Source organism: Pristis pectinata, chromosome 4 (genome assembly GCF_009764475.1).
Source record: "Pristis pectinata isolate sPriPec2 chromosome 4, sPriPec2.1.pri, whole genome shotgun sequence".
In the NCBI taxonomy this organism is placed as follows: Eukaryota; Metazoa; Chordata; class Chondrichthyes; order Rhinopristiformes; family Pristidae; genus Pristis; species Pristis pectinata.
In genome coordinates this window covers 29,892,883-29,920,661 of record NC_067408.1, presented here as the reverse complement: position 1 = coordinate 29,920,661, position 27,779 = coordinate 29,892,883, and the positions used below count along the sequence as shown (strand labels likewise).

Sequence of the window (27,779 nt, the reverse complement as noted above, 5' to 3'; positions counted from 1 at the left end):
TTAGTTAATGTCTCCCAATATTTCCACTCCACACAGGGGTTTGTAATTTCCTAGCAGATTTGTTCCTTTACCTCCCTTTCTGGTAGTGTATTGAATAACCCCAGGTGTTTGACAGTGCCCTCCTTGCTTCTTAACTCTAACCAAATGGATTCTGCTCTTAATACCTCAAGGACACACTCCCTGTCCAGCATAATAACATCTTCCTCGATCAGTGCTGCCTCACAATTTCTAGTGATGCGTGCTAGAGCCCATCCCTTATACTTTAAATATTCCCAAATCACAGTCATGAAGCATTCTGTGAGAATATTAATCCCAGTTACATCGAGATGTTTAGAACAGGTCCTCCTGCCCCAGAATTGGGCCCAATGTTCTAGGAATCTGATGCCTTCTCTCTAGAGCCATATCACTGTGGTGACTGATTCATCTATAGCTAGTTTCAGACCAGAATGAGTTATAATTGAAGGTAACTGATTTCATCTGTATCATTACTCTTATTCATAATTGTTGTCATTCCTGCCTTAACTGAATATTGCATCATTGTTTTTATAATCAACAGTTGAATTTCAGTAAATTATCCTGATTGCTAATTTTCTCTTTTTGCAATGTATATATTCTGAAGGTGTTCTCTCTTGAATGGAGGAACAACAGTTCCTAATCAAGAAAATTGACTCTGGGCTTACTCAGGATCCGAGTTAATGTTCGTTTTAGATACTGACAATTCTATGGAGGCCAAGTCTACATTGGAGTCACTTCAACGTTAGATTACTTTGTAACTCATAATCATGATGGTCATTGACATTTATAAAAAAAAACAGAGGAAATAGGAGCAGGAGATAGCCATTTGGCCCTTGAAGTTAATGGCCAATCTGCAACCTCAGTGCAGAAAAGTAGCAACCTCCAATTCCTTTAATATGTACAACTTTATTGATTTCTGTTTTGAATGAATTTGATGACTGAACTTCCGTAGCTCTCTAAGGTAGAGAATTCTAATGATACACCAACCTCTGCTTGAAGAAATTTCTTATCATTCCTGTAGCTTTTATTCTGAGATGGTGAGCCAAGCATTTAGACTCCTCAGCCAGTAGAAACATCTTCCCTCCATTCAGCCTGGGCAGTATTTTGGGGAATTCTTAATAAGGCAACTGAAAGATCTGAATGTTTGAGGTCTTGAGCACTGGTTGGAAATCCTGGTGTGTGCAATCTGCAAACGTTAAATCTCACGGATACAAAGATGGATGACTAGAAAAGGATTTCAAAGGCACAACTTCCATTGGCTTGCTTTCATAAAATTCCTTTGGCATGTATGGCCAAACATTAACATCTTCAGAAATTCACTTTCCCCTTGGTTTGGCTTTTGTGGAGAAATGCTGAAATTTCCCAGTAATTGCCAACAATTTCAGCATTTCTGCAGTTGCTTGCAAGAAGGTCCTAATTTTCTCCCAGCTGCTGGCTGGTGTTTCTTTGACTACACTCTTTAAAAAAAAGTCCTCGTTGACTCGCATGGGAGAATGGATGTGCAGAAATTCCACACCACTTATGGTGGAGAATCCTTTAGGACAACTTTGGCTACATTGGACAATGCAGGGCATTATTTATTTTAATGAATGTTAATAGCTAAGGTCTTGAGGTAAATGTTCATATTTTAGTTCATTTTTAAATATTTGCTTTTACTGAAATGTTTCGTTGTTTATTTTTATTTTGAATAATTTTGGAAGTTTCCGACTTGGATCTGTTTGGATTTTAGCAGCTGTTGAATTCCCCCAATCCTGCTCCCTAAAACTAAAACTACTTTTAATAAAGCTTATTCTTGTTAGCTGTTTGATGTTTTGATGAAGACAGCCCCAATTATTTCTAATGTGATGAATCAAATCTCCTTTGTGTCTTCTAAGGCCTTGATAATGTTATTGAATTAGGTTCATCAAACTGAAGTTTAATTAATAATTCATACTGCTTTAGCAGTTCTCCTTTCTAAGCCTTGTATGGTGTGGGTAAGACTTGGGATACCTTTTGTTCTTAGCTTTATTAATGTATCCTTTCACTTTTAAGTGTTTGAGAATTTGAACTCATTGGTGCCTCCCATACTTTACTCTTTAAGGCTAGTGTTGAGAATTAAAGCTGCTTCAGATAATTCATTGATGAGATGCCTGCTATCCCATCTGCATATTCAAAAGCTATCAAAGGACTATGGAGCAAGGCCTGCCTGGAGGCAATAATTTACTGTCAGGGTATATTTTAAGAATTATCAAAGCCAGGTCTTTGGGATAATCTGGTTGAACCAATTATGGAGTCCTATTATATCAGTTAAAGTACTTATTTTAAGCTAAGGATGGAATGTGTTCACCACAGGTGCTGGTAAGCATTATTTTTCATAGTTTCCATAAATGATGCGTGAGTTCCAGCAAACGAACTTTTATGACTGATGTGTTCATATTACTTCTTCACAAGTGTAAAATCTGCGTGAAGATAGTTTGCCACCCTAGGAACTGGAACCATGTGGTGAATACTTGAAGTAGAACATTTCAGTTTTGCAACTGTACCAAGTGAACAATTGGTGGGTTTGGGTCACTGTTTGGAAGGAACATTATGCTTCTGGGGGATAGTGATAGCTTAGACAAATAAACAAATAGAAGGGTTGAAATGTGCAATTCGGGAAACTGAATGGACAGGTGCTATGCATTTAGTGGACAGTGATTGCTGAAGAATGGGGAAAGCAGACCTTTTTGCTCATGCTGTAACCTACTGTAATCTGTCAATATTACATTTTATAGGCAAAAAGAAACATAAGTGAAGGTAATTTATGCAAGAAAATTTTTTAAATGCCGTATAGTTATTTTTAGAACTAGAGAAGAAACTTGAATTGGATTCATAAAGGTGTCTCGTATGTCTTCTTTATCCAAATAATTATGAAAGGACTTTTTAGCCTTTCCTATCATGAGATAACAATGCCTTTCCATTTGCTGAGTTAATCTGCTACTTGTGCTGACAATCATAGAGATGTCATAGAGATGTATGAAGGGACTGTCTGCATAAGTTCCCTTTTGTCATCTTTTTTTAACAAGAAATGTTAACTGTAGGGAAGACGTGAATTTCAAACCAGCTGTTTGAGGTGCTGAAGTCTTCTGAGAAACATAACATAGTGTGCTGTGAAATGGGAAGTTCCTAATGTTTTTGTCGCAGTAATCCTATCCTTCTATCCATATTACAGACCTAAGGAAAACAAAAGGTGGAGTATTTCTGTCTTTTTCAGTAATTTGGTTGTTTTTCCTTTTCAGTAATTATTGTATGTCTGGCAGTCGTTTGCATTGAACTGGAACTGATTTCCTTTGTCATTCATTCAGCTGCCGGCAATTTATTAGTAAATAATCTGCATTGAAAATGTGACACCGCAGTGTGACACGTGAAAAGAAGTGACATTCCTACTACATTTCTAAAGACATTAAGTCCAGTGAATTGCTTTGCTTAAGTTATGAGAAGTATTGATTTTATACAGGTTATGTTTACTTGTGTGTAATCTTTATATTTTCAACCTTGTATTCATGAGTATGGTGTATCATTTCCAAATTAGTGATGAGCACCCAGTGTTGCAGGGGTCAGAGTTCTAGTTGAGCAGCATCAGTATAGGCATCCAAGATGACTATTTCAGTTTTGCAGCACATTGCTGCTCATGATTTCAGTTAAACATTAATAAAAACAAGAGTAGACTATTTAGCTCCTGTGAGAAGCATGACTCCAAGTTCCCTGTTTGTAGTTTGTCTTGCTACCAGCCACAAATAACTTCTGTAAAGCTTAGACATATTTTTAATTTGAAATCACAAAAGTCATAGTTAAACAAGTTCCAGGAAATAGTTGTTTCATCCTTAAGCTTCACAACTGTACAAACAATTTTTTAAATCTTATTTATTCTCTAGGTGTGAGCAGTGTTGGCAAGATGCAGTTATTGTTTTTGCCTCTTCTGTAATAGTTTGCTGCCATGGGATAGGCTGCAGCACAGACTTGAAGAATGCCAGTGAACCAGTTTTTTTTGTGATAATTCAAAAAACTTCAGTGCTCCAGTTTTTTGGTACCATGTCGTAAATGACCAGAAGCTTGAATTCATACTACAGGGAGGTTGTGTTACTGGAAAATGATTCATCTGTGCATGCACCAAGAAATGCAAGTTGAAAAGTATAAAGTTTATGTTTAGTTATTTACTTTTTCTTCATGCAAATTCTATAAGAGCAAATTTTTATCTGTATCTCAATTTTTGGCTACTGATTAGTGAATTCTGTAGTGGTGAATTACTGTTGCCTGAATGGCTATAACGGCGGTGGGGGGGGGGGGGGGGGGAGCACTATGTAAACTTAACTATGCTCTTCCAGTTGCTAAGTTAGTCTGCTACTTATGCTGACAGAATCAGAGATAGTTGATGGGATATTCTGCAGGACAGCCCTATCATCATTGTCAACATGATGTTAGGAATAAGCAAAGTATCAACTTCTAGCAAAATGCAAATGATTGCCAAGTTTCCTTTGTTATTCCACAACTTAAGTATCCTCCTTTTTATTGTGTTTTCTATTGCCTTGTTGCCCTTCCCCAAATGCATTATCTCGCATTTGCTTCTCTTAATTGAATTCTATATGCTACTTTTCTGCCCAACTAACCTGTCCAGTGAAGTCCTCCTGCAGTATACAGCTTTTCTCCTTGCTGTCAAATGAAAAATGAATTGTTTTGAAGTTCTTTTCGTTGGTGTAAATACAGTTTCTAAAACAATTTTAGTCTGTTTACCACAGTGAAGTTACTGCAAAGGAAATTTCCAGCCAATCTTAGTCAATAAAACATAATGTAGTTAGACTTGAGTCTGAAATTAAGTACATTTATTCATTTTTATCTATTGTATGCTATCAAAAGGGAATTTCTGACAATGGTTTTATTGGTGACCTTGGTAATGTCAAAAATTCTAGTACTGAGCAAATGAAGGCCATTGATGATCTAATTTGTGGTTTGAGATCTGACATCCAGATTAGTGTGCCAGCTGACATAAGAGAGACTGTAGAGGCTGGAATCTGGAGCAAAAAAATAAACTGTAGAGAAACTCAGTGGATCAAGCGACATCCGTGGAGACAAAAGGACAGTCGATGTTTCAGGTCAAGACCCTGCATCAGGACATAGAGTGTAGAGGGGAGGTAGCCAGTGTAAAGTGGTGAGAGGGAGGATTAAGGCAGGGGCTGGCAGACAATGGATGGAACCAGATGAGGAGGGAGATGGTGGAGCAGGGATGGGGGGTGGTGGAGTCGGGAGATGGTGGGTGATGGGTAGAGACAGAGAGAAGAAAGGGAGCAGATGCAGCCAGGTGGAGGAAGTGAGGGTGGAAGTGGAGACAAGTCTACACATACTGGAATCTGATAAGTAAGGAAGGTGATAAGTGGAACCAGATGGAGCATGTTGGGGGAGGGGGGAAGAAGTGTGTGAGTGATAGGCAGATGGAACCAGGTGGGAGAGGGAAATGAAACTGAGTGACGGGGGAGGGGACCAGGAGGGGAGAGAGAGGCGCACAGGAATTGTGGGTTACCTGAAATTGGAAAACGTGCTCTTCATTCTACTTCAGGTTGTAGACTACCCTACTTTGTGTTTGCCTTCACCCTGGCAGTGGAGAAGGCTGAGGACTGCAACCAGGAGGTCAGGATGGCCATTGCAGACAGAGCATACGTGTTCTGCAAAATGTTCACCTAGTCTACGCTTGGTTTCACGGATTGAAGATGACGCTATATGAAGAGCACTGAATACAGCTGACTGGGTTGGATGAGGTGCACGCAAATCTTAGTCTGACCTGGATGTTGGTGAGGGAAGAGGTGTAGGGGCAGGTGTTACACCTCTGGTTGCAGGAGAGTGTTGGGGGTGGGGAGGCGTGGATGGATAGGGAGGAGTGAACCAGGGAGTCATTGAGTGAGTGGGGAGGGGAAGATGTGATTGGTGGCCGGAACATGTATTCCAATTGCAGTGGACATGCATCAACTTTCCAGTATTTGTTATACTTGCTGCTGCACCAGCCTTTTCTATCAATGTTTAGCTAATGTTGAGGATGGATATGGGGAGGGGGAAGGATTGCAGAGTAAAAGATACTTTTGGCTAACTCTAAGAGAGAGGGTGGATGAGGAGGTGGGGTGGTAATTTTTCTTGCATATTGTATCCTATCAAACCATGATTTTTCAGTAAGGATCTTGCTGATATTTGAACTAGTTAACTGTTCTTCAGTTGCAGGTAGATGCTTACTTTTCATTCAAAAAGTTAAAAATTGAATTCAAACAGTAAAATTATATTGGCATTCAATCCTTGTGATAGCTGAGTTTTTGTGTATTTTTTTGTCCAGGACTTCGCGATAAAGATTCTGTTGCAAAAAAAACACTACATCATGAGTGAAATTAACAGTGAAACAGGATTCTACAGTGTACAAGTTGGTGATTCCACCTTCACGGTTCTTAAGCGATACCAGTCGTTGAAGCCCATAGGTTCGGGGGCACAAGGGATTGTTTGGTAAGTGTATATCATGCAGGTCCCACAGTTGGAATCATTTGCTTTATATAAATTCATGAAGGGCCCTATTCAGTTGTGCATAATCTTGCCCTTATTTTTATGTATGTTCTGCTTATCTGATGGTTCACTTTCACTTGTATGCTCTCATGGTCTTGTGCCTGTCCTCTTTTTCTTTATCCCCTCTCTCTTAAATGTTCATTTACTCTTGGCAATCCCCAGTCCCTGGCTTGGCAATACCCAGTCCCTTTCATCTTTGTTCTTTTTTCCAGTCATTTGCATCTCAGTTCATCTTCATTGTGGATGATTAGAAATTGGTTCATGTTCAGCAATGTGCCATTAAAATGGAAATGCAGTTTTTCAAGTAAATCTGAGAACTAAAATCCACTGTTCTGTCATACAATTTTGAAAGTATATTTTCATCTCATTGTTGTTTTCACGACATATCATTTAGATGTCAGATATCGCAATTGTCTTTTTCTAGGCTTCTCTCTATATCATGTAGGTTGTACTTGGATTTTCATTAATTGGCTTGTTTTGTCATTTTCACTTTGCATGTCTCCAAATCAATCTATTCAAAATTATGAAGGCAGTGGAAAGGACGTGCAAGTTATTCTGCAGTGCACTCTTCAGAACATATTGCTGAAATTATAATTTAAAAGTTAATTTTTATATTTATTAAGTCTATTGTGTAAACTACTTGGATGCTGATATTGTGACTTTGTTTTCTGGCTTTTGAATAGTAGAAGATTTATTTAAACTTTTTTTTGAATTACAGTGCTGCATTTGATTGTATACTTGATGGAAGTGTTGCTGTTAAGAAACTCAGCAGACCTTTTCAGAACCAAACTCATGCCAAGAGAGCTTACAGGGAGCTTGTTCTTCTAAAATGTGTAAATCATAAAAATGTGAGCAACGTTTTTGTGTGTTCTAGTATCTAAGAGGATTAAATATGTTGAGCATTTAAAATTAGATTAAAGCAGTATTAAATATTACACATTCTTGTGCCACTGCATTGATATGTATCAATATGAAACACTGTAGTATTGTGTTTTATATGGTTTGATTCTCACTGCAAAGATAAATCAACTAAATGAAACACAACTGGCAAATTCATCAAACAAAAATTATACTAATAGCATCATTTCATCTATGCCCAGCTTAAGAAAAGGGGGAACAAACAGCAAATGATAAAACTTTGACCTTGATGGTTTGTGCTAAACTTGCATATGTAGTATTGTGCACTGTACTCCCCTTTAGATATTGAATTCCATTGGTTTCAATGGAACCAAATTTCATAAAGATTTTAAATTGCCACACGATATATGTGCATATTTAGCTCGAGTCACTGAGGACAATTTCTATTTTGCAATGGCTCATTCTAAAATTGTGATGGGTGTGTGTCATGCATTTTGCAGTTTTTAAAATTCAGTGAGGTTTTTAATTGTATGTTATATTATCTGTGGCTATCTAGTAATGTGTTTTTATTTAAATGTATAAAATTTAATTGTAGGAATTCATTTGACCTAGTTCCCTGAATATATATGTGAAAAGATACTCCCACTTCAAAGAATCAGTTTAAATTAATTATAACAGAGTTGATGGTTATTTTCATCTGTAACAGAAGTTCAAGTAAAATTAAATGATTTTTCTTTAAAAATGTGATTCAATGAGAATGATTAAAAATAGTGTATACATTGCATTCTGAATGTAAACTGGACATAATTTTGCATAGCAAACTGTTGAATACTTTGAGGGTTAAAGTTGTACTATAATGTTTACTTCGTTGAGCAGCCAGGAACTTTTTGCTAATGCTTGGTTTATTGACAAAATAAAGACTCTTGTACTGTACATAAAGAATAAATCTTTGCCTACAAAGCTGATAACTTAAAATTCTTCTTGCAGATTATTAGTTTATTGAATGTATTTACACCACAGAAGTCTTTAGAAGAATTCCAAGATGTGTAAGTATTTGAGTAAAATTTGACAAAAGTAATAGATTCTAAATTTTAGTTGCAGAGGAATAGTTTCTTGTGAAGTTCGTAAAGGTTGTATCTTTAATTCTGTATCTTGTAGTTACTTGGTTATGGAGTTGATGGATGCCAACTTGTGCCAGGTTATCCATATGGAGCTAGACCATGAGAGAATGTCCTACCTTCTTTACCAGATGTTATGTGGTATTAAACACCTTCACTCAGCTGGCATTATCCACAGAGTAGGTACTCAGGGTTTTAATTTATTCTGTTTTTGAATAATCTTCTAAAAATGTGTTGTTGTGAAAACAAAAATCCTAATTCTCTCTCCAAAACTGTTAAGTTTTATTGCATCTTTTGTAAACACCTCATAACCTATTAATGATACAGGAAGCCAGTTTGTAACATAATATGTTCTTAGTCATACTATTAAAGAATTGAATTGTTTACTTGTTACAAACAATTTTAAGTTGGTGAATGCCTGCATGTTATCTTTTTAAATGTTTCAGGTGTTTTCTCTTGTTTACAATAGGATTTGAAACCCAGCAACATAGTAGTAAAGTCAGACTGCACTCTGAAAATTCTAGATTTTGGACTGGCAAGGACTGCCTGTACTAATTTTATGATGACACCATATGTAGTGACACGATATTATAGAGCACCTGAAGTTATCCTAGGAATGGGATACAAAGAAAATGGTAAGGTTTTCTTGCAAGATGTGTTACTTACAGGACACAAATTGTATTCCTGAGACGCTCTTTAGTCATTTTTGCCCCTTTTTCTCCTGCAGGTGTTAATTCTTGTTGAATTATTGTGTACCCTATTGCCAAAAGTGTTGCATAAGATCACCCCAGTTTCCATTCTCAGTGTGTTGGCAATTGGCTCTTTGATTTCTGGCAGACATCACAACTAAGTCTGGTCTATTCAGTTAATACACTCCCACATATACTTTTCAACAAGAATGTTCAGTGTTAACCTTTTTAGCTATAACTCTCTTGAAATTGTTACTCAGTCCACAAGTAGCACTTAAGTTCTGGTCTGGTTATGATAAGCTTATTCAGCTGAAAGCAGCAAATAAATGTTGTAATCTGTATGGCTTAGTTTTATTAATTCAGTGTAAAAACAAGGGTGTAGAATTGAACGTAACTGGCATTGTGAAAATGAAAAGCATGCCCCACAGTCTTGCACCCAGGCAAGATTTTGAAACTCTGTTCCATGCTCTCTTGCATTAGCACTTCCTCTCTAGGATTTTCTTCTCTGCCATGCTTTGAAGTTTTATCCACCTCAGTATTTTGTATTGAATATTTCTAATGTACCCAATTGAAATAGCTTATTGTTAAAGTTACTAATTAGTCCAGTTCATCAGAATGTGTTGTTGAAATAAATATTAAACAGCTTATCAGAACGAAAATGAATTCAGAAGTTTTGGGGGATATTTACACCAACTCTACTGAACTCTGAATTGTGGCAATGACTTCCTGAAAATCAGGATGCTGGTGAGGATGTACACATTTTTTCCTGCTCCCAGTCCAGAAAAAAAAAGCTTTAGTGTTCAATTGGTTCAGCTGGATTGTTGTTTTAATATTCAATTTTAGACTCTATGATGTACACCAGAGCTCAATTATCATACTAAGAGATAAATATATGGAATGATAGTACAACTTAAGAGGATTGAAACCAGTTTAAAACTCACTAGGGCCAAAAGCATGGGAATAATGCAAATAAGAGTGCCCCAGATTTCCCCATCACAATAAGCCCAATCTCTCTTGATTCTGGGCAGGTCAATCCCAGTATGCCTCAGATTGCAAAGGCCTTAGACATGACATGCTGCAGCAAGCTTTTCCATTTGATGCTCATATTAATGGCAGGTAATGAATTCCAGCTTTGTGTGGGATATCCAGCAGTGCTATTGAGTGGGTGGCCAGAAGGATTGCTCAAATAGTTCAAATCAACCCAGTATTTCTCTAGCTCTTTTTTTTAAATAAATGATGAGTCTACATCTCTTAATTTAACTAAGCACAAGACACTATCAAATTTATAGCACCCCTTTAGGCAGCCAGCAGTGCAATTTCTTCAACTAGTGTGGAAGGAATAGGGAAATAATATTAATGTGGATTTCTCCAGTAATTGGTAATCTGATTCACCCGTGTAAATTGAAATTGACCTTTAGTAGAATATTTTTAAAAGGATCAGACTTTAAAATGGTTCCAAAAAAATAGTTAACTGAAAAAAATGATGGTTCTTAATGGTTGCCAATAATGGGCTGTGGGCTTAATGAACTTTTAAATAAAAGTGATACAGCATGATACATTTGTAATGTCCATGACATCAGTAAAAATGACCTTCCCATATTACTCAGTTCTTTGCCATGTAGTATCGCAGCTGAATTATTTGCTAAATTGCAACTGAGTTGGAAGCACACCTTTTTTTATTTTCTTTGTATTTTTTCTTCAAAAATATAACTTGCAGAATAGGTAGGCATAATGTAGAAGAAAACAAACTTAATTAGTGTCTGGTTCAAAACTTTCAAAGCTAGATGCAAGTAGATTTAGAAATTCTTAAACTATTTCTGAAATTAAAATTCAGAATCTTTGCTATAAAATTCAACTCTTAATATCCAATGATCCATTACTTGTCAAAGTAGTATAATCTGATATGCATCTTATATAAAGACTTGCAAATGCATGAAGCTTGTTATTCAAATAATAAAACCATGTATCATAACACAATTGAAGTTCTCAGTGATCCATAGCAGGACTGATGAATTGTGCCATTGTTGCCCTTTGATTGTTTTTTGTGCAGTTGCTCAGTGACATGTTAAATAGAATTTTCTTTTCTTTTTTTTGTTGTTAATCTTGCCCACGTAAACCATACAGTGGATTTATGGTCTGTTGGTTGCATTATGGGAGAAATGGTGCTCCACAAAATCCTGTTCCCTGGAAGGGATTGTATCCTTGTACATACAAAAATACATGTTTGTTCATCCACATTAAGTGTTTAAAAAAAATACATAATATGAAAGCATACTGGGCTTGCTGCTATGCATTTCCCAGAACCTGCAATGTCTTAATGCTCAAATTGATATATTCCTTGTCATTTGTCACATTATGTAAATTTCAATACATTTTTTATTGTTGTTGGTTTTTATTTTCTGACAGGCATGTTAATTATCCATCATTTCATTTTATTTTCAGTTGATATCTGGTCAGTGGGGTGCATCATGGGAGAAATGCTGAAAGGTTCTGTGCTATTCCAAGGCACTGATCGTATCCTTCCCCAGCCATTTCCGAATCCAGAGTCATACATGTTGAGGCAAAAAGACCATTTCTTTCCCTCATTTTGAGGACCAAAAATAGATGTTTTAAGGTGAAAAAAGAGGTTATTTTCGTTTGCCATTCTTGAATGTTTTCTTGTGAAGCTCTCTGTATGTGTTTTTCTTTAATCTATTAACATGCATGACATTAATACCTCTGCTAAGTAAATTAAAATTCTCCTTTCCCACATGGATCATAACTTTTGCTGTTTAAAAAATGTTTGTCCAACAAAATTAAGTAAGCAGTAGTTTCTGAAGCAAATTGGCGCACACAGAAAGAACTTGATTTAGCCAAATGTTAGGTTGACCTAATTAATTGAAAAAAAATCAATTTGTTTTTTAGAAATTGTATTTTGTGCATAAATTGTTGCATTTAAGATTGTAGAAGATTTTTGATGCTATTAATTTATTTGAAGGTTTTGACATTTACTACATTTGAAGGCTTTTCATGCAAATAATTTTAGTTTTGTAAAAATGTAAATCGTAAGTTTCCCATTTGAGTTTAGTATAACTTCAATAAGATTTCACAATTCACCCTTAAAGGTGGCAAGTAATAGCAATAGAAAAACCATATTTTTGGGTTTTGTCTAAAAAAAATTATATTAAGACCACTTTTTGTTTCTTAAAGCTTGAGTTTGTTATACTTTTATTCATTAGCTTTCCCTGTTGATGTATGCTTTTTTCCATATAAAATTTATCAACAATCATTTCTAATTGTATTGCTTAGTTTGCTTTTGAATGTTTCTTCTAACATGCATGTAAGCCACTGATTGTGCAGAGCATTGATATTGATTCCATATCATTTCTTAAAACATTAATGTATCTTTAATCATGTTTTATGCTGTTGTTTGATCATATCGATATAGTTGTAATTATATGTCATTGCCACTTTCCTGTCTAATGATTAGTTGAAAGAAATTGCAAGTATTTAGGAATTCCAAGATAAAATTTGTATCTTTAAGAATTAAAACTAGTAACCCGATGGCATTATATAGTAGCAGTAAATTCCCAATGTTTACGTATTGTTGGGTATTGTAATCTGCTTAGATTACTGGCTAATGTTCAATGCATTGTGCAGTACTGTTGCAGTACATTCTCCGATTGTCACTGAAATATTCTCTTGATTTGATGAGGAATATTATTTAATTTGCCCTATTTCAAATATTGGCTAAGGTAAGCAATGCTGGCAGAACATTTAGACACTCTTTATTAGTTCAAACTATTTGATCTTTGTTTTGGGTGATGCAATAACATAATGTAAATATGAAATAGATTGAAACTTATTTCCTTAGACAGACATAAGGGAATTGATAAGAGAAAGATGATCTTTTTCTGCTGTATAGAATCTCTGGTGCTCTGAAATGTAATAATTAGTTTTTACTCAACTCCTGGAGGGCTTAAAATGATTGTGCTATGCCTCTTCCCAAGAGCAATAAAACAAGATAATTATTGGGAGAGTTTTAATTGCAGAATTTCTTATTATTGTGCTATTAAAAGAAGCTAAAAGATTCAATCTTTGATCCCTCAAACTCAGTGATTTGTTTCATCAGATGTGTTTTCAATATCATAAAATGAAAAAAATAATTTTACATGTTTATTTTCCTCTGTTAAGGTACAATACATAAAACAGCCTTGTCCATGTAAAACTTTTTTTTCCTCTTTTCCATCCTATTTGCATGCTCAGAATGGCCCCTACATTTTCTATCTTGATTCTAAGAGGTGTGGAGATGATCATATCTGGCATAAGATGGCTTTAGCCATCCAGTGCTAGACTTTCATAGGGCTGCAAGGGCATTGGACCTCACTCTTTTCCAAACACATCCAATCAAGTTAATCATAGAAACCTAAAATAACTCTGAATGTGTTTTCCAATGGCTTCTGTACATCCATCAGCACTTTTTTTTAGCAGATTTGCCATCTGGGATACATGTGCAGAAATTCTTTCTTTTAATGACATCCTTTATACTAATGGAAAAGCAACAAGTGCTGATGCTAGAAATCTAAAATAATGACATAGGTCAGGCTACATCAGTGGAGAGAAAAACTATTAATGTTTTGGGTCATAACTTTTCATTAGAACTAGAAAAAAGTAGTTACAGGGAAGGAAGAAGAGTGGAGAGAACAAAGGGAATGTCTGTGATGGGGTGGAGTGTAACTTAAAACATGCTTGATACCTAACCTTTCCTACTTCTAATGGAAAAATCATCAACCAGAAGTATTAACTCTATTTCTCTCTCCACAGATGCTGCTTGATCTGAATATTTCAAGCATTTTCTGTTTTTACATCCTTAAACTTCTGTTCTGATGGTTTCTTTGCTACAGAATCCACTTTGGGTCAAATGTTATGAAGTACTTTGGAATGTCTGGTCGTATTAAAGATGCCTTAAAAAGTTAAACTGTTGCTGAAAAGAGTAATGCATGTTTGAGGCAGGTGTAAATAGGCTTATGGTCCATGCTTATGTAACCCCTTAGTACTGGTAACTGCCAACATAATTTTTTTATTTCCAGCATTTTCATTGTATTGAAAAGGCTAATTGCATAGATACAGTCTATACAAACTTTCTCCTTCAGAGCTAAAATATAGAAACTTAATTCCTTCACTCTTTTTGCAATTTTAAAGCTAATGCTTTACTTGAACAATTAATTTTGTATTATCAGGATTGCTATTTATAAAATAGGTTTCTGCATTTGGTGGAGAGCCATATTTGAATTATAAAGAGCAATACTTGAAGTGAAAGGGATATTTTAAACATGTCCAATGTCAGTTACCCTAATTGATCGTGAGCTAAAATTAACATTTTGAAGTTATACTTGAAGCTAACCTTGATTCTTAATTGCTTTATAAATTTGTAATTTTCTGTAACTTGCATTGTCTTGTATCTTTTCTTTATAAATTCATATATTTTTTGTCCATGGCTCTAAATGTGAATGAAATCTAAAGCTTTTCGATGCAGAATTGTTTAGAAGCCTTAAAAAATTTACTAAATGAAGTTTAAGTTTAGTACTGGTCTCTCCCTAAATGTTTTATTTCACTTGGAGTATGCAATTCAAAACATTTATTTTAGTTAAATATTGTGTTTCAAGGTTGAAAGTCCAAGCAGAAAGCAAATGAGAGAGTAATGAGGCCATTTTAAAGTTGATTAATAAAACTGATTACACTACAAATAACTTTTAAAAACAAAAAGCTTGCGGGCTTGAAATCTTGTTAACCTGTTTTCCTGAACCAGTTAGCACAGATATTGACCAGTGGAATAAAGTCATTGAACAGCTAGGAACACCATCTGCAGAGTTCATGAAGAAATTGCAGCCAACTGTACGAAATTATGTAGAGAATAGGCCGAAATATCCAGGGCTTGGTTTTGAAATATTATTTCCAGATTGGGTTTTTCCAGCAGATTCTGAGCGAGACAAGTTAAAAGGTATGGTTTGCTTTTTAAAATAGTACTTAAATCAAGTTCAAATGTGCTTGTGTTTTAATACTTCACAAAAATACCTGAAATAAATCTACTTGTAAATCAGTTGCTGAAATAGAGTATAATATTATCAGCAGTATACAGTAACAAATGAAATATTACCATATGAAAATAAGATATTTCAAATTGGTGACGTTATGGGAATAGTAATTAATTTTGTTATTTGTGATTTTTGTTTTGGAATTTTGTAACCAAAATTTTTAAAAGGAGGCAGATATATTTTGCACAATGAAGTCTATGAATAATTTCTTTAGGGCACATTTCCTCTATGGTCATTGTATTAATGTGTAGATTTATTGAAAGCTTGGTGCAAAAGGAATCCTTCAGTGTTCAGTTGAAGAGCACATGATATGTAAAATGAGTAAATGATAAAAATGCCAGCCATTAAACGGTGTATGTTCTATTAATTTGCAGTAAGTCAGGCCAGAGATCTTCTCTCAAAGATGCTAGTGATTGATCCTGACAGGAGAATTTCCGTGGATGATGCCTTACAGCATCCATATATTTCTGTCTGGTATGATCCTTCTGAAGTAGAAGCAGTAAGCAAACTATTTTTGATCATAGCTTTTTTAAACTAATGATTGATTGTCTCACGTCTGCTTTACGTAGTGTGTTATTCAAGTACAGTAAAATGTAGGATTGAAAAGAGTTCTTCCCTAACGTACCTTTTGGATGCACATTTTTTAACCCATTCAACAATACTGGATTTTCTCACAAGCAACAAGACTACTTGGCATGTTAGCATCCACTGGTAACTAACTGGAACAAATCAGTTAACTATTTACTGGGGCTGTCTTATCACCTTATAAATAGATATAAATTTCATACTAATAAGTTTGTTTTCAGTAATTTTTCAAGATCAAAGTTTGCTCTTTAATAGCATAAAGGTTGTGTAGTATGTCAATGTAGATGACCTTCAAGGCATAAGAAATAATCCTGCCTGTTTGGAAATGAGGTGCCGGCTGGAGGTTTGAGGTGTCAAATTTATTCTTTTCAAAACAGTTACCACAAATTTGTAGAGTTGTCACTTTAACTATCAAGGACTGTAGCCAACCTAAGCAGAGGTTAACTGAATTGGTTATGATAATGCTGTTTGTGTATAATTTGCATGTAATAAATTTAAAAACCGCACAGGCTGAATAAGAAACAGAAGCTCTAATACTAAAAACATAAAGAAAAATGCAAATATTGTTTCATTTCATATGGTTATCAATGACCCCATGGCACATTGCCAAATGTCAAAATATTCTGACTAGTAAATCTCATCAGCACTTTTCTATCAGTAATAAAGTTGGAAAATATTATTGAACGGGCTAACAAACTGAGGTCTTTGTTGAACACTATGTTCTAGAAACTCTACAAAAGGCACAATTTGATAAAGAAACCACAATAACTGCTGATAAAAAGTGATACAACCAAAGACATACTTGACCCTACAGGTGAGGTCATTAAAACAAAAATATTGGTCTGTCAGCTCTGACCTTGTGGCTTGCAAAAGGTAGCAGGGGGCTATTACAACTGCTTCAGTGCATTTCACAATTGCCATTCTACAAACATTTATAGATTAATAAAAGAATCCTTGTTGGCTAGTTGCAGTGATTGACTTGTCCAGTTGTTTCCAGTAAATGTGTAAAGTTATCTTTGGAAGCTGGAATAAACATTATGTTGAATAAGAGTAAACCAATACAAACTGTAGCAGATATCTCACCCCATAGAGGGTGGAAAGTTAAAAGTGATTGAATTAGTTTACTGTGAGAAAACCTCTGTTGTTCTCTCTGTTTCTGAAGGTGGATAAGTATTCATGCCATTTCCTCATAGTTGTCATTGTAAAAGAGAGATACAAGTGCTAAAAACACCCCAGAATCAAGGCATGAGTGACTGAGGCATATTTCAGGGAATCTTTCCCTTGGTGTTCAAGAGACCATTGGTGATATCTACCAGTAGGACAGGCTGTAGGTTTTTAGCTAACATTAATTTTTGGATGTCACTGGCAAGGCTAGCATTTATTGTCTCACCTTAATTGCCTCATGATGGTGATGGAAGCACTGCAGACCTTCTGGTGAAGTTGGTTCCAGAAGACTCTCTAAGCTAGAGGGAGTTCCAGGATTTATCCTTGACAATAAAAGAAGAAGAATATATTTTCCAGTCAGGATGATGACTAGCTTGATGGTGGTTTTCCCCCATATGCAGTTGTCTGCCTAGCTGATATAATAGTTGGTTGGAGGTTTTGGAAGGTGCTATTGAAATAATCAAGGTGAGAAACTACAGTTGCAATTGTTGACTCCGCATATGTACATGTTGGAGAGTTTTTCCATCGTGTTTCTCACTTGTTCCATATACATGATCAAAAGGCTTTGGTGTGTCAGGAGGCAAGTCACTTTCTGCAGGATGGTCAGTCTCTGACTGACTTTTGTATTATTTGAGGCTAGTACAACTGTGTTTCTAGTCTGAGACACTCAATACATTAAATATTAATAGCATAGAGATATTAGAAAAGTTGACTGAAAAGTAGGTAATTACCAGGACCAGATGGGATACAGGGTGGTGCTAGAGGATTGAAGAGTTGCAAATGGTTACTCCCTTGTTCAAAAAGGGAATGAGGGTAAGCATAGCAACTGCAGGCTAGTCAGTTGAACCTCAGTGGTGGGAAAGCTTTGATCGAGCGCAAGATCAATTGACCCCTGAAGAAAACTGGATTAATTAAAGCAAGCCACCTCAGATTTATTAAAGGCAAGTTGTGTTTAACTAACTTGATAGCATTTTATGATGTAATGAATAGAGTTGGGTAACATAGTTGATATGATGTCCATGAACTTCAAGAAGACTTTTCATAAGTACTGCATAAGACATCAACAAAGTTGAAGCACATGGCATAAAAAGGATAATGTCCTTTTTATGCCACGTGCTTCAACTTTGGCTAATTTACAGATAATGGACGGTCAAGGTAAATTTTGGAGAAAGCTAAATGGAGACATTCCTAGGGATCAATGTTAGGGCCATTGTTTTTTTTCAAATCCATATTAATGACTGACACTTGGTGCAAGCCACAATTTCTAAATTTGCAAATGACACAAAACTTGTCAGTATAATGAACTGTGAAAATGATAGTGGTAAATTGCAGCAGGATATAAAAAGGCTGATTGAATGAGAGATGTATGGCAGATGCAGTGTTACGAACCAGCAACAAAAGAAACACTCCGAGTCATGTATAAGTGTTTAAAACTACTTTATTAATAACTACTTATGATAAGAAAAATAAAAGTAAAAATTTTAGAAGTAAAAATGTTAAGTCTTAAACATTAACCCCAAAAACTAAACTCTTAGTGTGTGTGTGTGTGTGTGTGGCAAGCTCTCAAACTCCAAGTCCAGGAATAGTTTTCAAAGTTCAGTTCAGCAAGCTGTAAGGTGAAACGTGAGTAAAGGCTTCTGCAAAACCACTGTTCACTGAAGACAAAACGTGGATGTAGAGAGAAAATAGAGAGTAATTACGAAATCTAAATGTTCCACTTTGGAACCCAAACAACACCTCAGTGTTTACTCAGCAGTGACCACTCCACCGCATCTGCCTCACCCCGAAAGGCACTCGAATCGTGGCCATCCACACACATACCTGTTTCCTTCTACAGGTCAACAACAAAGTGAACTCCACCAGATTACTCCAAAAATCCATACGTGGATTTTAGTGACAGGCACAGTTACTGTTTCTCATCCATTACTATAGAAACTAGCAGGCTCCCCCTCCAATTCCGACTGACTGCTTCAAAAACGTCATTACGTCCTTTATCTTCTGTTGTTGTAACCACACACACACACACCTCTATCATAAAGGGACATTCACCAATAGTAACCTAGTCCGTAACAGTAGTTTAATGTGGAAAAATGTGTGATGATTCTTTTTGGTAGGAGGAATGAGGGGAGACAAAAAAAAAAATGTTTTAAAAGGGGTGCAGGATAGAGGGACCTGGGGATACGAGAACACTAGTCATTGAAATTGGCAGGTTGGGTTGAGAAAGTGGTTAATAAGATACACAATTCTTATTCTCCATCAGTGGAGGCACAGAGTATAAAAGCAAGGAAGCTTTGGGTGAACCTTAGTGGAACACTGGTGCAGCCTTGTGCAACTGTGTTCAGTTCCAGTTACCTCGTTAGGATGTAGAGGTATTGGAGAGGGTCTGCAGGAGATTTATGAGAATGATTCCTAGGATGAGGGACTGCAGTTACAAGCTTAGATTGGAGAGGCTGGGATTGTTTCCTTCGGGGGGGGGGGGGGGGGGGGGGGGTGGGAGGCTGAGGAGACATCTGATGGAAGTGTATAAAATGATGAGGGGTCTGGATAGAGTGGATTTCATATTCCCCTTTTTTTTTCTATTCTGTCCATTGACCAGTCCTCAATCCACACCAGTAAGTGACTTTAATTTTGAGTCCTTTAATTCTGTTTAATAATCTTTCATGTGCTACCTTACCAAAGGTCTTCTTAGAGTCTAAATACACCTTTTCAGTTGTTTTTCCCTTATTCTTCCATTCAAAACCTCAAGAAAACTAACAGATTTGTCAAATGTAATTTTTTTTTTCCTTTCATAAATCCATGTTGACACTACTCAATCCATGTCCTGTTACCATTTTCTTAATAATAAATTCTAGCAACTCCCAATACTAATGTCAGGCTCAATGGTCTATTGTTCCTGGTTTTCTTTCCATTTTGCTTCATGCTTAAGTAGTGGGACTATGTTACGTTTCAATCTGTGGAAACTATTTTGGATTTTGAAGAATTTTGGAAGACAACATCCACTATTGAATTGGTTTATTATTGTCACTTGTACCGAGGTACAGTGAAAAATTTGTCTTGCATACCATTCATACAGATCAATTCATTACACAGTGCTTTGAAGTAGTACAAGGTAAAACAATACAGAATGCAGAATAAAGTGTCACAGCTGCAGAGAAAGTGCAGTGTAGGTAGACAATAAGGTGCAAGGTCATAATGAGGTAGATTGTGAGGTCAAGAGTCCATTTTATCGTACTAGGGAACCGTTCAATTGTCTTATAACAGCAGGATAAAAGCTGTCCTTGACCCTGGTGGTACGTGCTTTCAGGCTTTTGTATCTTCTGTCCGATGGGAGAAGAGAGAATATCTGGGTTGGGTAGTGTCTTTGATTATTACCAAGGCAGTGAGAAGTATAGACAGAGTCCATGGAGGAGAGGCTGGTTTCTATGATGCGCTAAGCTATGTTCACAACTCTCTGCAGTTTCTTGTGGTCCCAGGCAGAGCAGTTATCATACCAAGCCATGATGCATCCAGATAGGATGCTTTCTATGGTGCATAGATTTAAAAATTGGTGAGTGTCAAAGGGGACATGCCAAATTTCTTTAGCCTTCTGAGGAAGTAGAAGTGCTGCTGAGCTTTCTTGGCTGTGGCATCAATGTGGTTGGACCAGGACAGGCTATTGGTGCTGTTCATTCCTAGGAACTTGAAGCTCTCGACCTCAGCACCATTGATGTCGACAGGAGCATGTGCACTGCCCCCCCCCCCTTTCTTAAGTCAATGACCAGCTCTTTTGTTTTGCTGATATTGAGGAAAGGTTGATGTCATGGCCATGTCACTAAGGTCTCTATCTCCTTCCTGTACTCTGACTCATCGTTCTTTGAGATACGGCCCACTGCGGTGGTATCATCTACAAACTTGAAGATGGAGTTAGAGCAGGATGTGGCCACACAGTCATGAGTGTATAGGGAGTAGAGTATGGGGCTGAGAATGCAACCTTGTGGGGCACCAGTGTTGAGAATAATCATGGTGGATGTATTGCTGCCTATCCTTGCTGATTGTGGTCTGTTGGTCGAGAAGTCAACGATCCAGTTGCAAAGGGAGGTGTTGAGTCCCAGGTCTAGGAATTTGGATATGAGTTTGCCTGGAATTATAGTATTGAAGGCGGAGATGTGGTCAAACAGTAGTCTAACGTAGGTGTCTTTACTGTCCAGATGCTCCAGAGATGAGTGTAGGGCCAGGGAGATGGTGTCCGCCATAGACCTGTTTCAGCGGTAGGCGAATTGCAGTGGGTCAAGCTTTTCTGGGAGTACATCACTTTTTCAATAACAACCACTTTCAAAACATAACAGCCCACAACCTCTAGTTGTCCCCTAGGTCCAGGAAGGTTTTTGTGTCTTTAATGAAAACAGACATAAAATATTTGTTTAATTTCTCTGCATTTTTCTTCACCAATATTGTTTCTTTAGTCTCAATGTGAAAGAGTTCCATATTAATTTTAGCTAATCTTTTCCCTTTCACATACTGTACCTATGGAAACTCTGTCTTTGTTTCTTTCTAGTCTACTCTCATACTCTCTCTTTTAGTCCTTTGGATCTCCTTTGTCAATTTCTGATTTTCCCAATCCTTGGTGCTAACTTTTCTTGGCACATTATACTCTTTTTTTCCTTCAATCTGGTATTACTTCAGTTTTGGTCATGATTGCATAACTCTTCCTGTTGCCTTTATTTTTGCCCTTCAAAAAATTGCTAAGTTCACAAAGCATTAATTCTTTAAAAGTTGACCATTGCTTGTTTCCTGTCACTTATTTTAATGTGGTTTCTCAATCAACCTAGGCAACTCACACCTCATGCCTTTATAGTTTGCTTTTTTCAGATTCTAATTTCAAATTAAATCACCATTAATTTTTTGTACAAAACTATGTCATATTATGATCACAATTCCCTGAAGGCCTCCTAACTACCAGATCATCATTTAACTCTCAATTACACAATAGCAGATCTAAAATAGCCTGCTCCCTTGTTGATTCCTAACAAATTACACACTCTTTAAATTCATCCTGCACAGTATTACTGCTTTTGTTTTGCTCAGTATACATATAAATTAAAGTCCCCCATGATTATTGCATTATCCTTGTATGCACCTCTAATTGTCTGATTTATACAATGCTGTGCATTGCCACTACTGTTTGAGGGCCTATAACATAATACAATTCCTACCAATGTTTTCTGCCCCTAGCTGTTTCTAGGCTCCACCAAAAGTGATTTTAATTACCGATTATGAGCTGAGGCTTTTTATCCCATTTTTTAATGTTGGGATTACCCTTTCATTTTTTTTCCATTTTGTCTTGCTCTTTTAAAAAGTTAAGTATGCTGGAATATTTAATTTGCCAACCTTGATCACATTGTAACCAGGTCTCTGTAATGGCTAATAGATAATTCTCATTTATTTCCTTGTGCCATTAATTTATTATCTTGCAATAAGTGCTGTACAAGTTCGAATAATGAACTGTAGTTGATTTGATGCTATTTCTTTTCTGCTATGACTCTGATTGGAAGCATACCCTTGTGCTTGTTTGCACTGTCCCTTCTTGACAACCCTGTTTATCATTGCCAGTTTTTCTACCTGTCACTTTTTTTTTCCATCTGTTCTCTTTAAATTTCTATATTCCCTTTCCCAGAGCACATTGGCTTCACACTATTCAGTTTGAAGTGTTATCTACAGCTCCAGTTATTTGATTCACTTGGTCATTAGTCTCAGCCTGTTCCAATGGAACAGCACCCTCTTTCCCCAGTGGTGCCAGTATCCTAATGAATTGAAGCCTATTTCTCCCAATCCCTTCTTAACAGCCCATTCCTGCATATTTTCTGCATACAGACATGAACTGCTTAATTTTCTGAGGTGCTGTGAATGTAATTATTAGCGGACATCCCCTACCTGACGTTATGGAAGGTTTTTGACGAAGCAGCTAAAGATAGTTGGGTCAAGGATACTGTCCTGAGGAACTCCTGCAATCATGTTCTGGGTTGGGATATTGACCTCTAACAATCATGGTCATCTTCCCTTGATGCCACAGTTAGTCAAATGCAGCCTTGATGTCAAAGATACTCGCTTTTACCTTGCATCTGGAACTGGCGGTCCATATTTGGATGAAGCCTGACCCCTATGGTTCTGGCAAAATCCAAACTGGGCATTAGTGAGCAGTTAGTGGGAGAGCAGTGTGCCACTTGACAGCATTGTCAATGACACCTGCTATAACTTTATAGGCAGATAAGGTGATAATTAGCCAGATATTATTCTGCCTAATCTTAATGGCCAGGACATTTACACATTGTCAGATAGATGTCAATATTGTATTTGCACAGGAACATCTTGGCCAGAGGCACAGCTAGATCTGGAACATTGATTTTATTACTACAGCTGAAATATTGTCTTGGCACTATAGCCTTTCTCAAGTAAAGGGTGTCATATCCATTGTTTTGAGTCACTTCTGGATGTCATGTGAAGTGAATCAAATAGGCTGAAAATTGGCTGCTTTGATCAAGGGGACCCTGGGAGAAGGTTAGGATGGATCATTCACTTGGCACCAATGGCCAAGCATGGTAAAATGCTTCTGTCTCATCATTTAGTGCTGAGCCCTGCTAACATTGAGGTTGGGAATGTTCTACAAGTAGTTATTAATAAATAGATCTAACACTTATACATGGCTCGTTGTGTTTCTATTGTTGCTGGTACGTAACAGTACTACATGCAGATGCTCTAAATAGAGGAGCACCGATTTATCAGCTGAAGCATTGCAGTGGGTGGTAAATGGGGAAAGGTTTCCTTGTCCATGTCTGAAATTATGCCATAGTGTTTGGAGTTGATGTTAAGGTCTTCTGTTGGTTTTGTCCTAGTGGAGGTTCAGTATGTTTACAGGAATTGTGACAAAGTCTGGTTCATTGTAATTAGGAAGTAAAAATTATTTTAAAATTTAAAATGATGGATATACTTTGCTTGAAGAAATTAATTGAAAGCCTTAAAACAGAATAAGATAAAGGAAAAAAAAACTTATTACGTACTAACCTTTTCAATCAAGGTGGGCAGCCCCATTCAACTCGATAAGGCAATGCTAATACACCAGTTGTGTCTGCTGTTGTAAAGCAGTAAGGCCATATGCACATTGCATCTGGCTGCTCTGGACTTGGTGTTAATTCCAGTAGCAGAGAGGAGATCAGTTGCACTGGCAAGTCACTCTACCAAGTTCACTATGGAACTGCAGGCTAGCCAGCACAAGATTTAGCATGATACATTAGATAGTTAATGGTCTGAAAAAAATCACTGATCCTCTGCATCCTTCAATGTGTTTTCAAAAACCTAATCAGACCATTTGTAAGCAATAACTTCTTGTAATCTGTGAACTTCTGTGGTTTTTGAGTACTTGTGTGATTAATAGTTAAAACCAACTGTTGAGCTATAATTACAATCAAGTATTATGCAGGTGTAAGATTTGTGTTTTAACATGTAGTATTATGCTTATTGTACAACCTTTGATGTACTCATTTATGCTAATAATGTTTTGCTTTGTGCAATAGCCCCCTCCACAGATATACGACAAACAGTTGGAAGAAAGAGAGCACACTATAGAGGAATGGAAAGGTAAATATTCATATGTTATACTTAAGCATTGTTATTCCAGTCACTCTTGAGCTCTGTTGTCTTGTACTGAAACTTCATATCTCGTGTTTTATTTTTTAAAAAGTTCTTAAATTTGCACACATTTTATTTAAACATCAAGCTGGTTCTGCATTGTTAATCCTGTTCAAATCACTTCTTTATCATGAAATTCTAGAATGAAATGGCCTAAGAACTCGGGTAGATCATTTTCAATTTCAGGGGCATGATTGATAGATATTTGTTTAAAAATAATTGCTCCCACAATTGCAAGGAAATGTAATTCAATATACTACCATCAACATTGTCTTAACATATCTCTAAAAATGAAAACTTAGTTTAACAATTCAATGAATACATTCTAGTTTTGTCAAATGGATTTTAAAAGAGATGCTAAGTATGAAAGATTTCTCTCCTTGTTTATAGTGGCTCAAACTTGGTAATACAGTTAAATAATAGCTTTTATGCTGGTAGTTCTCTTGAGCTCTTGATTGTAATTCTGTTCAAGGTCATCCATTGCCATTTTTTCAACACCTTTGTATTCCAGCACTTGTCATCTATTGTAGAGTAAATACGGTTTTGTTTAAGCTATAGGAATAACGCCACCAACTAGTTCCCTGTTTTTACTGTGCTATTTTAATGTCTGGAGCATTGCCTGTTTTATTTTTTGAATTTTTCTGCCATATAGACTAATTTGCATATCTTGACTGTCATGACTTGCCCCAGCTGTTTAATTCCTTTATGATTTAAGATAACTTTTTCTAGCTAAGATAACCAAATGTTCCCTACAGAGCTGAATTTCTAGGATAGTACCTTTAGTGCACAACTGTTTTGGGTTCTGGATATAAATCTTTCCACTCCTGGAATGACATCTGGTACTTTGGCTTCTCAACTTTAATGTTTAATTATTTGTGCTGTTTTTTTAATTGGGACTGGTATTTTAATTTTCTGTTATGTAGTTTCTTTTTGATATCTCAGTTCTTCTACTTCCCTAATCTGTCACGGTAGTCTAGAATCACCCTGGTATAAGACCAGTTCAATTGTCTGGAGAGACCTTGAAGGCACTGAAACTGGGTTTATTATTAGCACAACCCCACTCTCCCCTCACCTCCATTTCTAACTCTCTTGCTCAGCAGGTTTCTTTCTGACATGACTTCTGTTTTATCCTACTCATCCTTTTGCATTAGTGCCTCTTCAGTCTCTGCCAGTAAATTAACAATCTGTGCTTGCTTTCTACATTGCTGTCCAAAATGCCTATTCGCTTACACAAAATGCCTGAGCATGTTTTGTGGGCAATTACTTTGATACTTTTGTTGGAGAATTATCTTTCAGGTGATAACAGTTTACTGGAACTCCGCCTTTGATGTTCTTGTTGCCAATGAAATTGTCATACAGTACTAATTCAGGCCTACCTTTGTTATACCCCCTTTGTCACACAACATGGACTCAAGCAGATTTGGTGGGGAGGATGAGAGGTGGGAGGAATCTGGTTTATTCATCCATGACCAAATCTGGGTGGATCATTGTATGCTTTTGGAACTTGTTATATTCTGTCAAAGCCACCAACAACCAAACTAGAGGGCAATAGTGAATTTTGTTTTTATTTTACTATGAATCATGCTATTGAACTCCTTATCAGCTCCTTTTCTTCCAACATATAGAACAAAGATATGCTTGACTTTGTCATTTAGGTTAACGTCATCATCTCTGTTGCCTTCACTACTTTACCCTCTGTTGCCATGGCCCAGATCTCTCGTATGTTTCTTGTTTCTCTTGTCAATGAAACATGTCTGCTTTTATGATCTCCTTTACATTTTACTGCTTGCACTGAATGTACATTCCTGGCATCCATACTGATACCACAAATTATCCTTCTCGTACACTATTACCTCCCTTTCAAAACAGTTATCTTTACTCTCTGAAAACTTTAACTCCTTCTCCTCCTTTTAAAGGCCATGTTAAAACTTAACCAGACTTTGGGCCTCTGCACCATATTCTGTTCACTGGTTGACATCTTTCTCTTTGTTAAAGACACTATTACAGATATTACAGGTATGGTCCTTCCATATTGTTAGGAAATCTGTTTCAGCATTTTGAGTTGTATGTCACTGGGATCAATTATAAGTACAATTTAGGATGATGAAATGAGTTTGTAAGCACTCGAGTATAACTGCTCAGTGTAATTGAATGTCTGAAGCAGATTGGGCTCTTCCTAGCAGAAATGTGTTTGGAAATTCTGCAGGTGAATTTTCTTGTTCAGTAATATGCAGTTCTAAGCATCAAGGTTCAAAGTGGTTTCATTGGTTTAATGCCTGTACAGTTTGTGTCTTTGTGAGCTGCTTGTTGAATCCTTTGAAACTTGTTTGTATATCAATACTGGACAGACTACAGTTTTCAGTACTTGTGCCTGTGTTTCTCTCAGGCTATCTTGACTTTGAAGAGTTGGAAGGAAAGTGAAGAGCTTTAAGTATTCTGCAAAAGCTTCTGAATTTTATTTTATTTTTTAATTCTTACTGTGACCTGGGCATTTATTTTGCTTGAATACTGTTGCTCTAAATAAACATTTTGTTGAGCCCCAGCACTCTGCCAACATTGTGATTTACTCTGGAGCAGTTAGGGTTTTCCGCCCACATTGTTATTCAGGAGTAGGAAGAGGAATCTAGCATTATGGCAGACAACTGAGGACTTCCAACAGAATCTATAGGCAGTAGATGGTGAATTTTTATTTGACTTATTCTGGTGATTAATTAACATTATTAAGATAAAAGTTGTTCTCTGACAGCTCTTCCACTTCTGTGTGAATATATTCTCCAGATAGGTGTACCATTGTGATCCATGTTTCTGTAGATTTGCTTGAATTGGTGCTTTTTGTTTGATGAGTCCTCTTTTTGATAGACAAATGTTGTGCCTTATTAGTATTAGTTTTAAATGTCTTCCTGGGGAAAGAATTGTTTTTATCAGTAAGTTATCTTTCAATAGCTTTACTGATTGGTGAATGAACTCTTTGCACTCTGAGTGCCATATCTGCTGTCCCATTTTTATTTTGCATTACTTTGTTGATTTAAGTTAATGTGACCAGAATTACATCTATTGGAATT

At 36.5% G+C, this 27,779-nt stretch overlaps 1 protein-coding gene across 9 annotated transcripts in view; it reads left to right on the top strand.

The window, feature by feature from the left end:
• LOC127569008 (mitogen-activated protein kinase 9) overlaps positions 1–27,779 on the top strand; it is a 62,388-nt gene that overhangs the window by 10,970 nt on the left and 23,639 nt on the right. For 8 of the 9 annotated variants that reach the window (XR_007956123.1, XR_007956124.1, XM_052013250.1 and 5 more), the window contains 9 exons: positions 6,347–6,510; positions 7,286–7,415; positions 8,413–8,471; positions 8,584–8,722; positions 9,013–9,178; positions 11,675–11,746; positions 15,030–15,212; positions 15,681–15,805; positions 24,603–24,666. Coding sequence is in view for 7 of the 9 variants with exons in the window: in XM_052013245.1 (XP_051869205.1) it covers positions 6,347–6,510; positions 7,286–7,415; positions 8,413–8,471; positions 8,584–8,722; positions 9,013–9,178; positions 11,675–11,746; positions 15,030–15,212; positions 15,681–15,805; positions 24,603–24,666 (1,102 nt within the window). In the remaining 2 variants the exon portion in view is untranslated. Of the gene's footprint in view, positions 1–6,346; positions 6,511–7,285; positions 7,416–8,412; positions 8,472–8,583; positions 8,723–9,012; positions 9,179–11,356; positions 11,429–11,674; positions 11,747–15,029; positions 15,213–15,680; positions 15,806–24,602; positions 24,667–27,779 lie in introns of all 9 variants that reach the window. The other variant, XM_052013246.1, reaches the window with a different exon arrangement.